This window comes from Apus apus, chromosome 17 (genome assembly GCF_020740795.1).
Source record: "Apus apus isolate bApuApu2 chromosome 17, bApuApu2.pri.cur, whole genome shotgun sequence".
Lineage (NCBI taxonomy): Eukaryota > Metazoa > Chordata > Aves > Apodiformes > Apodidae > Apus > Apus apus.
In genome coordinates, this window is record NC_067298.1 from 12,300,705 (window position 1) to 12,317,359 (window position 16,655).

A 16,655-nucleotide genomic window follows, 5' to 3' on the forward strand; every position below is an offset into this window, starting at 1 on the left:
CCTGCTCCAACAAGGCTCCAGCTCTGTGGCTGTCACTGCTTGTGTTCCTGCCCCTGGAGGCAGGAGCCCACAGGCAGCACAGCCCCCCTGAGCTCATGCCCCAGAGCAGGCGTTCCTCTTGCTGTCCTGCCTTTCCATGGAGCCTGGAACTTGGCACCGCAGAGTCCAGATCACTTCTCATGCCCCATCTGCAGGTGCTGAACACCCTGGACACTACCTGGGCAACCATGGAGTTCGAACACGAGCCCCACACCAGGACTGGAATCCTGCTGCTCAAGATGGACGAGACACTTATTGAGACGCTAGAGGACAACCAAGTGCAGCTGCAGAACCTGATGACCTCCAAGTACCTGTCCTTCTTCCTTCAGGAGGTGTTGAGCTGGCAGCAGAAGCTGTCAACTACCGACTCTGTTATCGGCATCTGGTTTGAGGTGCAAAGGACGTGGAGTCACCTGGAAAGCATCTTCATTGGCTCTGAAGACATCCGCAAGCAACTGCCAGAGGACTCAAAGAATTTTGATACTATCGATCAAGATTTCAAAGTGCGAAGCCCAACCCCCCCAGGCCCCAGGAGCTCTTTGCTGGCTCAGGTAGAGCTGAAGCATTTTTCCTCTTGCAGGAATTAATGGCCGATGCAGTAACGACTCCCAATGTCATTGAAGCTACAAACAAGCCTGGTCTCTACAACAAGCTGGAAGCGCTGCAGAGTAGGTGAGGTTGGAGCCATTACGGAGGAACCTCCTCCAGCTGCCCTGGGGCCAGAGGGAGAGTTTGATTTCTCCAAAGGGGCACCTGCCTCAAGATGGCAGTGAGCATGTGAAGAGTAAAAATTGTTAAGTGGGGGGTTTAATAGCGGTTTCTCTCTCTTGTTCTCTGTTAGATTGGCAGTCTGTGAGAAGGCTTTGGCTGAATACCTTGAGACCAAAAGACTGGCTTTTCCCAGATTCTACTTTGTTTCATCTGCAGACTTGCTTGATATTTTATCAAATGGGAACATGCCAGTTGAGGTATGGGTTGAGAGTAGAGCGTAGAGTCAAGTCCTGCACCTTCTGTGTGGTAACTTGTTAGAGCAGTTTTGAAGTATTTTTCACCATAACAGACAGAACAAGGTCCCTGGTGCTCCCTCACCAGTGATTGCACCTCTGCAGGGGACATGGGTCCCTGACCTCTGCCCTGCTGCTGTTTTCAGGTGTCCCGTCATCTGCCAAAGCTGTTCGACAGTCTGGCTAAGCTGAAATTCAAGACAAGTTCAGACAAAAAGCCCATGAAGGTTGCCCGGGGGATGTACAGTAACGATGAGGAGTATGTTCCCCTGAAAGCAGAATGTGACTTGTCTGGCCAGGTCAGCCCAGCTCTGTGGAGCTGCCAGGGTGGGTGGGTTGGGGACAGGGACGAGCCTTCTGCTTGGTGTGCACTGTCAGTGGGTTTAAAATGCAACCATGAAGCCTTTCAGCCAAACACCCCAGAAATGGGATTACAGGGGTAGAACATTGCTGCAGCAAGACCAGAGTCACAAACCCAAGCCCTCTCACAGCCCCTTGAGCAGTTGCAGCCTGATTGTTCTGTCTCGTTCACCCTCTGTCCCCACTCCATGGGCTGCCACGGGACATGCCCCGCAGATCCTGTGCTGGGGTCTTTCATGTTACTTGTTCCAAGGTGCAGGGAGCAGTGGGGACATGGGCTGGGAGCTGGGTGGGAGCTCAGGGTGAGCTGGATGTGACCCTCCAGGTGGAGGTTTGGCTGAACAGAGTGCTGACCAGCATGCGCTCCACCCTGCGGCACCTCATCCCCGAGGCCATGGTCACCTACGAGGAGAAGCCACGGGAACAGTGGGTGTTTGACTACCCGGCACAGGTGGGAGCTGCCAGGGGGCAGAGAGGCCTGAGCCCTGGCAGGGACAGGACTTTTCCCTTTATGGCCATGTTTTGTCCCTGGGGGTTGCTGCAGGTGGCTCTGACGTGCTCCCAGATCTGGTGGACCACAGAAGTTGGCATTGCCTTCTCGAGGCTGGAGGAAGGCTACGAGAATGCAATTAAGGATTACAACAAAAAGCAGGTTGGCATCCCTGGGACCTAACCTGGAGCTGTGCTGCAGCCCTCTGCTCCCAAGAGGCGAGGTCGGGTCCCAGGGGTCACCAGGAGGTGACAAGCATGATGTCATTTTTCTGTTCATCCCTTCTTTCCTTCCTCAGATTAATCAGCTAAATGCACTAATTTCACTGCTCATTGGGACCCTCACTCCGGGAGACAGGATGAAGATCATGACAATCTGTACCATTGATGTCCACGCCAGGGACGTTGTGGCCAAAATGATCCTAGCGAAGGTATTTGTTACAAGAGGATATTTTTACTGCTTTGTTTCTAGGCACTTCTGAGAAAAGATTTCCTGTTCCTTTATTACTTTCAAAAATTTAACTATCCCAATTTTGTGAGGAAGCCACATGTGGCGTGCCAGGGGGACTGGGGAGGTGATGGTGTGGGTGGAGTCAGATGAGACCAGGCTGGGTCTCGTGCAAAGCCAGCTCCAGGAGGGGTTTTGCCGCACGTGGTGGGACGCAGGTCCCGGTGCAGGGCTGGTCCCACCGCAGCCGCTGCCCGCAGGTGGAGAACGCCCAGGCCTTCACCTGGCAGTCCCAGCTGCGGCACCGCTGGGATGAGGGGCAGAAGCACTGCTACGCCAACATCTGCGACGCTCAGCTCCGGTACTCGTATGAGTACCTGGGGAACACCCCCCGGCTGGTCATCACCCCCCTGACGGACCGGTAGGGCTCCCGCAGCTCCCACTGCCAGTGCCACGGTGGGTGCCGCGGCCGCTCCGGCCCCGCTCAGCCCTGCCCACCTTCCTGCAGGTGCTACATCACCCTGACACAATCCCTCCACCTCAACATGGGGGGCGCCCCCGCTGGCCCTGCAGGCACTGGGAAGACAGAGACCACCAAGGACCTGGGCCGGGCAGTGGGCATAATGGTCTACGTCTTCAACTGCTCTGAGCAGATGGACTATAAGGTAAGGAACGGGGTGCTGAGGCAAGAGCTGTGGAGTGCCTGCCAGGACAAGGGGACCCTCTTTCAGGGGGCAGGCCTGTGGTGGGACCGTCCTGCTCGGCAGCAGTGTCCAGCACCAATGCCCTGGAGCTGCTCTTCCTTCTCCAGCTCCACAGCTGGACAGAAACCCATAGGTCTGGCTGCTGGTGCCATCCCACACTGCTCACGCCCACCATGGCTCTGGCCAGCTCAGGTCCCTGGAATCCTGGAGGATCCCAGGGGGGCTTAACCCTGTGAGGCATTTCCCAAGCCATAAAAGCAGGAGCAGCTCCAGCACTTGGGCTTTCAAATCCCCACACTGTAACCTCTGTGTCAAAGCTCCGTGTCTGAAGCCCATCTCTGGCACTTTCTCTCCAGTCCTGTGGCAATATCTACAAGGGCCTGGCTCAGACGGGTGCCTGGGGCTGCTTTGACGAGTTCAATCGCATCGCAGTGGAGGTGCTGTCCGTGATTGCTGTGCAGGTGGGTGCAAACAGCAGCCGTCGGGCACCTTGTCTCCATGAAACCTGACTTGCAAAGGGATGCTTTGCAGCTATTTCCACTGTCATTTTGGGAGGCCAGTGGAGGGGAAGCACAGCAGTACGAGGCTTTGGGCATGTTTAAGCTCCTGCAGCCCAGCTGTTTCCCATCCCAGTGCCCTGTCCCCCCCGCACTGGATCTGCCACCACCCGTCACGATACCTGGGAAGGTGCTGATTTCAGGCCATGTGTGCTGAGCCCGGGGATGCTGCACTGCCGTGGCTTTGACAAGCTGTCCTGTGATTCCCAGCACTGCCGACGGCACAGCCAGCCCTCCTGGATCATTTTCGGCAGGCGGGCGGTGAGGGTGAGCAGGGGCGTGGGCAGGGGCCACGGAGCTGCCAGCACCCACACCTCTGCTTCCCCAGGTGAAATGTATTCAAGATGCCATTCGTGCCAAGAAGAAGAAGTTTAACTTCCTCGGAGAGACCATCTCTCTGGTCCCGTCGGTTGGGCTGTTCATCACCATGAACCCGGGCTACGCCGGGCGGACAGAACTGCCGGAAAACCTGAAAGCTCTGTTCAGGTACCTGCGGGCAGGGGGTTGGGAGGAGCTGGAGCCATGGCAGCATTGGGGCTCCTCTGCTACATGCATAACCTGACTGAAGCCTTTGGTCCTGTGAACAAGGGTATTTATGTGTACTGGTGGCCCTTGTGTCAAGGAGACCTTGGAACCCAGGAGAGTCCTGCACAAAACCCTGGTGGTGGTCAGAGGCTGGTAGAGCTGGGCTGCTCTGCCTGCAGAAGGGGATGCTGGGTGTGTCCAATTGTCACCTTTGGCCAAAATCCAATTGAGAATAAGAAAAAATAAAGGTGTTGAAGCACCAGAAGGGGTGGCCCAGGGGTGCTGTGGGATCTCTATTCTGGGAGGAATCCTCATAGCAGCAGGGAAGGATTTATAGTGGAAACCCGGGTGGGAATTCTTGCTAACTGCAGGGGGCTGAGGGGTGTGTCTGTGCACGGCCTGCTAACCTGTCACTGCTCTTCTGCAGACCCTGTGCCATGGTGGTCCCTGATTTTGAACTGATCTGTGAAATCATGCTTGTTGCAGAAGGTTTTCTTGATGCTAAGCTTCTAGCAAAAAAATTCATTACTTTGTACACACTCTGCAAAGAGCTACTGTCTAAACAGGTGATTTAACAATATTGCGTGGTTCTTTGGGATGAAAGAGTCCATCTGGATTTCAAACCTGAGGGACTGCAGCAGGAAACATGCTGCCTGGCATGCTGTGTAGTTCAGGGCTATTGCTAGACAAATTCCCCTTCCATGCTGGTGCATCATACAGGATATTTCTGCCTTCTGGAAGAAATGAAGAAGTCCAAAAATAGAATAGAATAGAGCCAGTTAAGATGAGAGCATCCAGCTATCACTCCTCTCAGCAGAAGCTGCTGGAAGGCAGCCAGGGGCCTGCCCTTCACCCCACGGCTGATGGGGACTCGTCCTGTCCATGTGCTCATGTGTGGGGCACTGTGTGGAGACCCTGGGTGTGGGGCTGTGGACAGGGTCTTCCTATGCAGTGTTGTTTATAGCTGTTCTCCCCCACCTAAGTGGAACTGTAATACTTTGCTGTTGGCAGGACCACTATGACTGGGGTCTGCGGGCTATCAAGTCCGTGCTGGTGGTAGCTGGCTCCTTGAAGAGAGGGGACCCTGGCCGTGCTGAGGACCAAATTCTGATGAGAGCTTTACGAGACTTCAACATCCCTAAGATCGTGACAGATGACATGCCTGTCTTCATGGGGCTGATTGGAGACCTGTTCCCTGCCCTGGATGTCCCCAGGAAGAGGGACCTCAGCTTTGAGAAGGTGTGACCCCAGGCGCAGCGCCAGCACTGGTGACATCCCAGTCCTGGCAGGGTCCATTTGGCACCCCTGGGGTCTGGGTGAGGCTATGTTGGCTGCCCAGCTCAGCAGCTGTTCCTCTCCCAGGTCATTCAACAATCGGTGCTGGAGCTGAAGCTGCAGGCAGAGGAGAGCTTCGTGCTGAAGGTGGTGCAGCTGGAGGAGCTGCTGCAAGTTAGACACTCCGTCTTTGTCGTTGGCAACGCCGGCTGTGGCAAGTCCCAGGTAGTGTCCAAACTGTCCCCAAGGGCATGGGTCCCCTCCTGCCCCCAGCCAAACACATCCCGTGGCCTCCCCCAGACTCTCAGTGAGGATGTTGCCACTGGCCTCAACTGGCTGCACTGGCAGTGGGTAGGGGATGGTGGCACAGCCCGCGGTCACAGGATGAGCTGCCAAAGGCTGCAGGAGCCCTCGTGGGGGTGGCGGCCACAGCTGCTCCATTCCCCTCTCCACAGGTGCTGAGGTCACTCAACAAGACATACAAGAACTTAAAGAGGAAGCCGGTCACCGTGGACCTCGACCCAAAGGCTGTGACCTGCGATGAGCTGTTTGGGGTTATTCATCCATCCACACGAGAGTGGAAGGACGGTGAGACACCAGCCCCTGTGCCACGCTCACCCCCTGGCACAAACCATCCTGCAAATACCCTCATAAAATGTGAATGTTAAACACTTCATGATGTGGTGGTGGAATGGTAAGACCTTTCCTTGGGGCTTTTTACCAAAGTAGGAGACAGGAGGAACATTTTTCAGGAAAGCACCCAGTCCCACATGTCCCTCAGCAAATGTGCCATGAGTAGCAAGGACAAACCCATGTGTCTCTCTATGGGGCAGGTCTGTTTTCTACAGCAATGCGTGACCTAGCCAACATCACTCATAAGGGGCCCAAGTGGATCATCCTCGATGGAGACATTGACCCCATGTGGATTGAATCCCTGAACACAGTCATGGATGACAATAAGGTTGGTGTCATCACACCCCAGGAGTTTTGCTTGCTTATTAATTTGGGGTGATCAGCTTGTGCTCATGCCTGGGCCCCAAGACCAGGGCAATCCCCCCAGTGATGGGCCACTTCCCCCAGGTGCTCACCTTGGCCAGCAACGAGCGCATCCCCCTCAACCCCACCATGAGGCTCCTCTTTGAGATCAGCCACCTGCGGACCGCCACGCCAGCCACCGTGTCCCGGGCAGGAATCCTCTACATCAACCCTGCAGACCTGGGCTGGAACCCGTGAGCTCGGGGAAGGAGATGGGTTGGATAGGATGGGATAGGACAGGACAGGATGGGACAGGTGCTGGCCCCCCACATGCTCACCCACAGTCCTGCCCACCCCTCCTGCAGCATTGTGACCAGCTGGATCGAGAGGAGGACAGTGGCTTCTGAGAAAGCCCATTTGATGATCCTGTTTGACAAGTACCTGCCAATGTCCCTAGAGAAGGCCAGGTCTGAATTCAAGAAGATCACGCCAGTCCCCGAGGTGACAGTGATCCAGACAGTGCTGTACCTGCTGGAGTGCCTCCTGACGCCACAGAACACCCCACCAGACTCACCCCGGGAGCTCTATGAGCTCTACTTCGTCTTCGCCTGCGTCTGGGCCTTTGGTGGGGCCATGTTCCAGGACCAGGTACAGCTGCAGGACCAACCACCCAGCATCTGCCCACACCTCCTGCTGCCACAGCTCCTGCCCTGTCAAAAACACGTTGGTCAGCTTCTGAGATTTTTCTCTGTTTGTTTCCTCCCAGCTTGTGGATTATCGCCTGGAGTTCAGCAAGTGGTGGGTGAGCGAATTTAAAACCATCAAGTTTCCTGCTCAGGGGACAGTTTTTGACTATTATATTGAGCCGGAAACAAAGAAATTCATGCCCTGGACTGAAAAAGTGCCAAAATTCGAACTCGATCCTGAAGTCCCTTTACAGGTATTTTCCACAAGCTCTCTGTGTTTATGTCTCATGTGTTATTACCCCATGGTCCTCCCCCACGAATGCTGGGCAAGCCCCAGTGCCAAGAGCAGTGCAGGGGTCTGAGTGGGCTCTGTGCAGCCTGGTGGCACCTGGCAAACCCTATGGTCCTGCCTGACCCCCCAGAAACCTCAGCCAGGGCTGCAAGATGCAACGCTGCTTTTGTCATGTCAGCTTAACCTGTGTCTTCATAGATTCTCATAACACAACTATTGTCTGAATGCAAAAATGTACTTTAAACCTTTATTTGTTTGTCTTGAGATGCCCTCCTGAGGGAAGGGAATTGTGTCAAAAATGTTGGGGAAAGGGAGAGGTTGAATTTGGCCAGTGCACTGGTCAAACAAAGACACCAGGGACAGGGTCAGGAGCTGCGCTGTGTCATTCTGTTTTAATTACTCACTTTTCTGACAGCTCCTATTTTTGGTCAGAAAGTCTTTAGTCTCTAATACCTGAGATCTTTTGCTTTAGAAAGGGACCAGGTTTGTATGGCAAGAGAGCATCATCCCTTAGAGCAGCTGGCACTGGGGACGCTGCCCGCTGCTCTGCCGGGAGATCCCGCCTTTGCCTGCAAACCCCGGCTCCAGCAGCCAGGGCCGAGCCCCGGGACTGACTGTGCTGGTTTCCAGGCCTCCATGGTGCACACAACAGAGACCATTCGCATTCGCTACTTCATGGACCTGCTGATAGAGAAGAAGAGGCCAGTGATGCTGGTGGGGAACGCAGGGACGGGGAAATCTATCCTGATGAGGGACAAGCTGGAAGGGCTCAGCACGGATGAATACCTCCTGCAGTTCGTGCCCTTTAACTTCTACACCACCTCGGCCATGCTGCAGGGTAAGGCTGGCCCCAGACACAGACAGGCTGTGCCTGTGGCACCCCAGTACTGCCCCACCACCCACCCACTTCTCTTGTTCCAGCTGTCCTTGAGAAGCCCCTGGAGAAGAAATCAGGGAGGAACTATGGCCCACCTGGGACCAAGAGGCTGATCTACTTCATTGATGACATGAACATGCCACAGGTGGACAAGTATGGCACTGTGGCACCGCACACACTCATCCGGCAGCACATGGACCACGGGCACTGGTAGGTGCCTGGCCAGTGTCCCCACTGCAAGGGCTTGGTGACCCTCTGCCTCTTGCCATGCTGGCACCTCTGCCATCCGTATGGAGCTCCACTCATTCCCAGGGAAGGCTTTGGCAGAGGAATGGGAAAACCCTCTGCTGGTGACTCCAAATCTGGTCCAATGCAAACAGCTCTGCTGCCAGCACCGTTTGGGAGCTCCAGGGGGGAAGAGGTGACAGGTGCTGGCTGCTGTGGAGTGTTTGGATCCAGGTCTGGAAAAGACCCACACAGCATCACCAAGAGCAGTGCAAGGCTCTGACAAGCACCAAGAAATAGGGTTCCCCAATCCCATGTCCCTTGCCAACAAAATTCCATGGGGAAGAGTCTGACCAAAGCATCCTGTCCCTGGGGAATGTGTCACAGTGCTTGTCCCTGTGCAGGTATGACAGGAAGAAACTGACTCTGAAGGACATTCGTAACTGCCAGTATGTGGCCTGCATGAACCCGACTGCAGGGTCCTTCACCATCGACTCCAGGCTGCAGGTACACCACGGTTGTGTCCCAGAGGGTTCACACTCCTGGGACAGGAGCCTGGAACAGGGTGGGATGTGCTGGGGACCTCACGGTGCTAGCTGCCTGCATCAGCCCCTGAGGAAAAGCCTGAATTTTTGCCCCTTTCTGCAGCGCCATTTCTGCGTGTTTGCCATGAGCTTCCCAGGCAAGGAGGCCCTGCTGATGGTGTACAGCACCATCCTGGAGCAGCACCTGGACCTGCAGAAGATGCCAGTGGCTGTCCAGAAGTTGCAACCCCAGCTGGTCGCAGCAGCACTGGGTGAGCCCCTGCCGTGAGGGGGGTAGGCAGGCAGCGTGCAGAGGCGTTAGTCCCCAGCACTGGGACCCCAACTGGCATCAGGACCCCAACCAGCACCACTGCCGGGCAGCCCCGCACTGCCACTCACAGCACCATGCAAATGACACCTCTGTCACTCCTCTTACTCACATTCAAACGCAGCAGCACATCCCAGAAATGGTCCAACTATAACCTCAGCCCTGTTCCACCCACCGAGGGTCAGGGAGGGCAGAGTGAGCCCAGCACAGGGATCCTGCCAGAGGCTGCTATGTTCTCCGGCACCTGCCTGCCTGCTCACCCCCTGTTCCTGCCCACAGCCCTCCACCAGAAGGTCGCCTCCACCTTCTTGCCAACAGCCATCAAGTTCCACTACCTCTTCAATCTCCGGGACCTCTCCAACATATTCCAGGTAGTGGGAGGGCTGTATTCTCTAAAACATCCTCATTACTCCCTCCTTCATCGTTCATCCTTGATATGCACCATGTCTCTGAAAAGTACCACAACCCCTTTCCAAAGTCACCTTTACCCTCAGCTCTGGGCAGGAGTAAAAGAAACCCCAGTGGACTAAGGGGTTCCCTTGTTTGCCAGGGCCTGTTGTTCTCCACCCCCGACTGCCTGAAAAGTCCCGTGGACTTGGTGCGTCTCTGGCTCCATGAGGCTGAGAGGGTGTATGGGGACAAGCTCGTTGATGAAAAGGATCAGAACAACTTTGGGAAGATTCTGGTGGACACCTGCAAAAAGTTCTTTGCCGTAAGTTGGGCTGGAAAATGCAGGGGTGTCACAGCCCTGCCAGGCTGAGCTCCATGGCACAGGCTTGGTGGTGGCACAGGCTTGGTGGTGGCACAGGCAGCGGTGCCACAGCCAAGCCCCATGTCTGGCCTCACTTTTCCCAGGATCTCGGTGAAGACCTGATGTTTGCCAAGCCCAACATCTTCTGCCACTTCACTGAGGGCATGGGAGACCCTAAGTACCTGCCAGTGCCAAGCTGGCCAGCTCTGAACAAGCTGCTGGGAGAAGCCTTGGAGAGCTACAATGAGGTGAACGCAGCGATGAGCCTGGTGAGTGCGCACACAGAGCCTGCACCGCAGAGACGCGGCGGCAGCATGGCTCTCCCTCGGGTTTGTAGGTTATGGGGCACTTGCTGCTTTTCCTGCTGTGGTTCAGAACATTGAACTTTCCCCTCTTGTTTTCCTCAGGTGCTCTTTGAAGATGCAGTGTCTCATATTTGCAGAATTAATCGGATCTTGGAGTCTCCCCAGGGCAACGCGCTGCTGGTGGGGGTGGGCGGCAGCGGGAAGCAGAGCCTGGCGCGACTGGCCGCGTACATCAGTGGGCTGACCGTGTTTCAGATTACGCTGAGGAAAGGCTACAGCATCCCAGACCTGAAGGTGAGAGCTGGTCTCCTCCAGCCCCGGGACAGATCCTGCCAATGTAGAGCAGTGCCAAGCCCCGCGATGATTCCGGTGCCAGGGGTGGATGTGCAGGGCTCTGCTCAGCTCCTGTCACTGTGTCTGAGCACAGTGTGATTGCTCAAAGGTGCTTCTGAACACCCACGAGTCGTGCCCCAAGGGGCCACAGCATCTCCCTGGCCAAGGATGGGCAGCAGCTGCTCAGTGCAGGCAGCCCTGGCCCCAAGCAGAGCAGCTGGCACCTGGCTCCTTCCCAAAGGCTCCTCTCTAAGGACACCCTCCTGGCTTCCTGGTGCAGCCAGGAGCACTGGGCTGTGCTGAAAGAGTCACTTCAGAGAACAGCTCAGGGGGCTGATGGTTTCTCTCTCCTGCCCCAGCTGGATCTTGCCTCCCAGTACATGAAGGCAGCCGTGAAGAACGTCCCCACTGTGTTCCTGATGACAGACTCCCAAGTTGCTGAAGAATCATTCCTGGTCCTGATCAATGACTTCTTGGCTTCTGGAGAAGTACCAGGGCTTTTTCAGGATGATGAGCTGGAAGACATTATCAGTGCCATGAGGCCCCAAGTGAAGTTCCTTGGATTGCAAGATACAAGGGAAAACTGCTGGAAATTCTTTATAGAAAAAGTCAGGCGTCAGTTAAAGGTGGGTGTTCCCCAGGAAGGGGGGTGATCACTGCTCCTGACCTGCCTGATCCAAAACTTATTTGCAGACAGGACACCAGACCCCCTGGTTTCATTACCTGGTGCTGGGTTTGGGTGACAGACATTTATGAAGGCTGTGCCCTTAGCCCAGGGCCACAGATCTTCACCTCCCTTGGGTAGGTGGGGTGGGTAGCATCCATGGCCATGAGCTGTGGCCAGGCTGGGCTGGGTGCTCACAGAGACACCAACATGGGCACTGTGCTGAGCCACTGCCCCCAGCCACCAAGGGGATGATCCAGTGCCAGCCCTGACCCTACCAAGAGCTACAGGATGCACAATCACAGACCATGTCCTGCCTACTGGGAAAGGGAGTTACTGGGCAGGAGTCAAAGTCCTGCTCTCAGACAGAAGTCAGCAGTGATGTGGAGCTGGCAGCGATGCTCCTGCTGCTCATGGTGGTGTTCTGCCCCAGGTCATCCTTTGCTTCTCTCCCGTGGGCTCAACCCTGCGGGTGCGGGCAAGGAGGTTCCCTGCCGTGGTCAACTGCACGGCCATCGACTGGTTCCATGAGTGGCCGGAGGATGCGCTGGTGTCGGTCAGCAGCAGGTTCCTCGAGGAAACAGAGGACATTGAGGTGAGCTGGGACCCCAGATGGGGGCACACTCTCCCTGTGCACAGCTGTGTGTCCCTGAGCTGGGAAAAGCGGGCTGACCTGGGGAGTGACCTGCACCTCTGCTGGTCTCCGAGCTGCAGCCTGCCCAGGGAGGGGGGGGTCTTGTGTGACTTGGGATGCTGGGGCTGCTCACAGCCAACCCCCTGCAGCCCCACACCATGCCAGTAGGGATGAACCTTTCCTCGTTTGTCCTTACACGACCACAAATAACAGCCTGGAAACAGCAGCTTTCCCCCAGCGCAGCCCAGGGTAACCTGGGCATCAGAGCTGGGATCCCGGAGCTGGGTCCGAGAACCAGCCCCACTAGCGCCACCGCCTGTTTCCCGGCACTCGCGGAGCCTCTGGCCTCGGTGCCGGGATGCAGAACGGGCGCTGCAGGGGACTGGGCTCTGCCCCAGCACCAGCTCTGCGTCCACACTGTCTGTTCCTGGTGCAGCCTGAGGTCAAGATGTCCATCAGCAAATTCATGTCCTACGTCCACATGAGCGTTAAGGACATGTCCAAGACCTACCTGGCTGTAGAGAGACGCTACAATTACACCACACCAAAGACCTTCCTGGAGCAGATAAAGCTCTACCAAAACCTGCTGTCGCAAAAACGGGCAGAGCTCACAGCCAAAATCGAGAGGCTGGAGAAGGGGCTGATGAAGCTGCAGAGCACAACATCACAGGTACCTGCCCACAGCATTTGTGCTTAGTGCTCACAGTGGGTCTGACGTGGGGAGGCCAGAAAACGTGTCCCCCAGGGTGGTCACGATGGCTGCAGGTCCCTGAGCTGTACTGAGCTGCTGCTGCAAAGCTGGGTAGGGCTGGACAGGATCAGCCCTCTCATCCTCTCTGCTTCTCCCCCTGTCAAGGTGGATGATCTGAAAGCCAAACTGGCGGTCCAGGAGATAGAACTGAAGCAGAAGAATGAGAATGCAGATAAACTCATCCATGTGGTGGGTGTTGAGACAGAGAAGGTCAGCAAGGAGAAAGCCAACGCCGATGCGGAAGAGGTGAAGGTCCAGGCCATCAACAAGGTGCGTGGTGCTGAGCCAGTGCCCACCATACCAGGGTCCAACACAAGGTGGGACAGTGTGAGCTCTGTCGGCTCTAGCCGCTCACCCATCCTGTCCCATCCCACCCCAGATCGTGACTGAGAAGCAACACGCCTGTGAGACTGACCTGGCAAAAGCAGAGCCGGCACTTGTAGCTGCCCAGGAGGCCCTGGACACGCTCAACAAGGTGGGTGACCTCTCAGTGGGAAGCAGGTCCCTGGCTGGTGCTGGTGTCCCCATGCCAGGGCAATGCTCAGCAGCTCCATGATCCCTTCCCAGAACAACCTGACGGAGCTGAAGTCCTTTGGGTCCCCACCCGAAGCGGTGGTGAACGTGACCTCTGCTGTGATGGTCCTGACGGCCCCCAAGGGCATCATACCGAGGGACAGGAGCTGGAAGGCAGCGAAAGTCATGATGGGGAAAGTTGACACCTTCCTTGACTCCTTGAAGAAGTTTGACAAGGAGCACATCCCCGAGGCCTGCCTCAAGGCCTTCCAGTGAGTCCGTGGCTGGTTTCTGCCCCCTCCACAGCCCCATGCCAGGCAGGGCGTCCCAGAAAGACTCTCACCCAGCCAGTGCAGCAGGGTCCTGGGGCAGCAGTGGGGTCCAGACATTTGTTCTGCTCTCCCACCCATCTGCCGAGCCCTGGGAGCAGGGGGATGGGACTGCCCAGTGTCACAGCCTGGTGTGTTCTCCCATGCCAGGCCCTACCAGTCAGACCCGAGTTTTAATCCCGAGTTCATCATGTCAAAGTCAACAGCTGCCGCGGGCCTGTGCTCCTGGTGCCTGAACATCGTGCGGTTCTACGAGGTGTACTGTGACGTGGAGCCCAAGCGGCAGGCACTGGCAGAGGCCAATGCTGAGCTGGCTGAGGCACAAGAGAAGCTCAGTCTCATTAAGAACAAAATTGCCGTAAGTTCCCCCTACGGTCCCAGAGCTGCCTGCCCTGTGCCTTGGCTGCCGCCCGCTGTGACCCCCCACCCACCGGCAGTTTGGCTGCGGGGCACGGGCAGAAGCCAGAAACGAGCAAGGTTCTTACAATTCATGTAACCCAGAGCCCCCGTGCAAGAGCCACCCCAGGGTGCGAGGGGCTGCCGCAAAGCTCTTGGGGCCTGAGGGGCTCTCTGGGCCCAGCAGCTCCCACAGCCATGCTGCCTGCAGGAGGTAATGGCAGCATCTTGTCTTCTGCAGGGTCTGAACGCCAACCTGGCAGCTCTCACTGCAAAATTTGAGAAAGCTACAGCTGAAAAAATCAAATGTCAGCAGGAGGCTGATGCAACCAATGCAGTGATCACGCTGGCAAACAGGTACTGTGCAAAGGCTGGCTCCCTGGTGACAACATGACACGGGTTGTGGCAGCTCAGAGCCAACCCCTAATCCCTCCCCAAATTAAAAAGTCACGAGTATGAATTGGGCCAGAAATTCGGGGGGATGCAGCCACGGAGCCATGTGCCCCAGGGGAGGGCAGCCCACCACCTGATCAGGGTGTTTGGTGACAGCCACCCTGGGGCAGCAATGCCAAGTCCCCGCTGCACCGCAGCAGCCAGCATCTGCTCTGGCCCCCAGGCTCATCGGGGGTCTGGCATCTGAAAACGTCCGCTGGGCTGAGTCGGTGGAGACGTTCAGGGAGCAGGAGAAGACACTCTGTGGAGATGTGCTGCTGGTCTGCGCCTTCGTGTCCTACGTTGGCTACTTCACCAAGAAGTACAGGGTGGAGCTGCTGGAGAAGCTCTGGGTCCCTTTCCTCAGCCAGCTGACGGTGAGTGGCTATGGGCCTGTTGCAGGGTGCCCAGGTTCCTTCCCCCCATGCCTGCCAGCACCATGAGGCTCTGGCTCCTCCATGGCCAGGCACCCACCAGCCCCTCCCCACAGGTGCCGATCCCCATCACCCCAGAGCTGGACCCCCTCAGCCTGCTCACCGATGATGCTGACGTGGCTGCCTGGAGCAACCAGGGGCTGCCCAGCGACCGCACCTCCACCGAGAACGCCACCATCCTCTGCAACACCCAGCGCTGGCCCCTGGTGGTGGATGCCCAGCTCCAGGGCATCAAGTGGATCAAGAACAAATACGGGGAAGAGCTGCAGGCCATCCGCCTGGGCCAGAAGGGGTGTGTTGGGTGCTATGGGTTGGCCACGGGCTGGGGCTGGATGCGCCCCCCCTGCCCAAGGGGCACCCATGTCCCCTACCAGAGGCAGAGCACTCCTTTCTTGGCTGCAGGTACCTAGACATCATCGAGCAGGCGGTTTCCGGAGGACAGCCACTGCTGATTGAGGATGTGGGTGAGACGGTGGAGCCAGTGCTGGATCACCTGCTGGGCAGGAACACCACCAAGAAGGGCAGGTCAGCACACCCGTCCCCTGGTGCCAAGGAGTTTCACCTGGTTTGTGCAGCCACTGCTGCCCTGAAATGCCAATTTACACCCCTTTACATGAGAGCAACCAAACTTCATCCTTTCCCTGGTCACATCCCCCAGTTTTCTCTGTTATTTCCTGGTGGGAACACTTGTAGCTGATGTGACCTCTTGGACTGCTCTGGTCTGCAGCGTCCATTCAGTGATTTAAGAGCAAGTTCCCTGGTGCACCAGATAAACTGGGAGAGTTTTCTTGGCAGACACAGAAGCTATTCTGGGATGGGGTTTAGCTGAGAATCCCACCCCATCTCTCCTGCCCCCCTGCAGGCCCTGCTGCCCGCCCAGCACCACCCACCTTCCCAGCCACGTCCCTGGGGCTTGGCAAGGGCTGGTCCCCTGGAACTGCAGGGACAGGGCTCTGGGGCTGCCGGGTAGGGAGCTGTGCCCCCCTCCCCTTGTATGGTGGCACAGTGCCTGGGAGCAGCACGAGCCCAGAAGCTGTTGGGGCACTGCAGCAGCCACCAGCTCCTGCTGCTCCCTCAGCATCTGCCCAGCCAGGGCCCTTGTGGCACTTCTGCCCTTGTTACAGATATTCCCAACCAGAGAAATACATCTCAAACACAGCACATGGGTTGAGAGTTTCTGTTTGTGACAAGTTACTGTCAAATGTTCAGAAATTAACTGGTCTGATTAACTGAACAGGTACATAAGGATAGGAGATAAAGAAGTGGAGTATCACCCAAGTTTCCGCCTGATTCTGCACACCAAATATTTCAACCCTCATTACAAGCCAGAGGTGCAGGCTCAGTGCACCCTGATCAACTTCCTCGTGACCCGCGAGGGACTGGAGGACCAGCTCCTGGCTGCTGTGGTGGCCAAAGAACGGCCAGACCTGGAGGCCCTGAAGGTACAGACCCAGTGGGAGCAGAGGAGCCCAAGGGAGCACCAGTGGCTTTGGTAGCAGCAGCAGTGAGATCTCACCTTCATGAGCTCACTGCTGCTTCTCGAGAGCCAGGCGAGTCCCAGCCAGAGCCTGCCATCTGCATGGGTGGCTCTGGGTCCACCATTGCCACCATTCACTGCTTGGCCCTGAGGGTGACAGCCCATCCCAGGGAGGGCCACGTCCACACTCTTTGGCGACAGCATGAAACACTTGGCTGGTTTTTCAGAGACCTGTAGCTCAGCTGACAGGTACCTCAGTATAGTGACTGGAGCTGCATTTATAAGGGGAGAATTTACAATTAGTAGATGATCAAGCCAGCAGAACTGC

General features: G+C 56.6%; 1 protein-coding gene across 1 annotated transcript in view; it reads left to right on the forward strand.

The window, feature by feature from the left end:
- Window positions 1-16,655, forward strand: part of DNAH17 (dynein axonemal heavy chain 17) — a 32,504-nt gene that overhangs the window by 9,152 nt on the left and 6,697 nt on the right. The window contains exons 27-65 of the mRNA XM_051634712.1: window positions 195-542; window positions 620-711; window positions 881-1,007; window positions 1,190-1,342; window positions 1,729-1,854; window positions 1,948-2,055; window positions 2,192-2,323; window positions 2,601-2,761; window positions 2,849-3,005; window positions 3,401-3,505; window positions 3,930-4,087; window positions 4,554-4,692; window positions 5,138-5,365; window positions 5,489-5,626; window positions 5,857-5,989; window positions 6,235-6,362; window positions 6,482-6,630; window positions 6,742-7,024; window positions 7,143-7,316; window positions 7,985-8,192; window positions 8,276-8,441; window positions 8,861-8,963; window positions 9,105-9,252; window positions 9,588-9,679; window positions 9,859-10,020; window positions 10,164-10,328; window positions 10,467-10,658; window positions 11,057-11,323; window positions 11,795-11,956; window positions 12,432-12,665; window positions 12,852-13,016; window positions 13,126-13,221; window positions 13,314-13,531; window positions 13,739-13,946; window positions 14,226-14,341; window positions 14,601-14,793; window positions 14,907-15,142; window positions 15,253-15,375; window positions 16,088-16,292. Coding sequence (XP_051490672.1) covers window positions 195-542; window positions 620-711; window positions 881-1,007; window positions 1,190-1,342; window positions 1,729-1,854; window positions 1,948-2,055; window positions 2,192-2,323; window positions 2,601-2,761; window positions 2,849-3,005; window positions 3,401-3,505; window positions 3,930-4,087; window positions 4,554-4,692; window positions 5,138-5,365; window positions 5,489-5,626; window positions 5,857-5,989; window positions 6,235-6,362; window positions 6,482-6,630; window positions 6,742-7,024; window positions 7,143-7,316; window positions 7,985-8,192; window positions 8,276-8,441; window positions 8,861-8,963; window positions 9,105-9,252; window positions 9,588-9,679; window positions 9,859-10,020; window positions 10,164-10,328; window positions 10,467-10,658; window positions 11,057-11,323; window positions 11,795-11,956; window positions 12,432-12,665; window positions 12,852-13,016; window positions 13,126-13,221; window positions 13,314-13,531; window positions 13,739-13,946; window positions 14,226-14,341; window positions 14,601-14,793; window positions 14,907-15,142; window positions 15,253-15,375; window positions 16,088-16,292 — 6,498 coding nt within the window. The remainder of the gene's footprint in view (window positions 1-194; window positions 543-619; window positions 712-880; window positions 1,008-1,189; window positions 1,343-1,728; window positions 1,855-1,947; window positions 2,056-2,191; window positions 2,324-2,600; window positions 2,762-2,848; window positions 3,006-3,400; window positions 3,506-3,929; window positions 4,088-4,553; window positions 4,693-5,137; window positions 5,366-5,488; window positions 5,627-5,856; window positions 5,990-6,234; window positions 6,363-6,481; window positions 6,631-6,741; window positions 7,025-7,142; window positions 7,317-7,984; window positions 8,193-8,275; window positions 8,442-8,860; window positions 8,964-9,104; window positions 9,253-9,587; window positions 9,680-9,858; window positions 10,021-10,163; window positions 10,329-10,466; window positions 10,659-11,056; window positions 11,324-11,794; window positions 11,957-12,431; window positions 12,666-12,851; window positions 13,017-13,125; window positions 13,222-13,313; window positions 13,532-13,738; window positions 13,947-14,225; window positions 14,342-14,600; window positions 14,794-14,906; window positions 15,143-15,252; window positions 15,376-16,087; window positions 16,293-16,655) is intronic.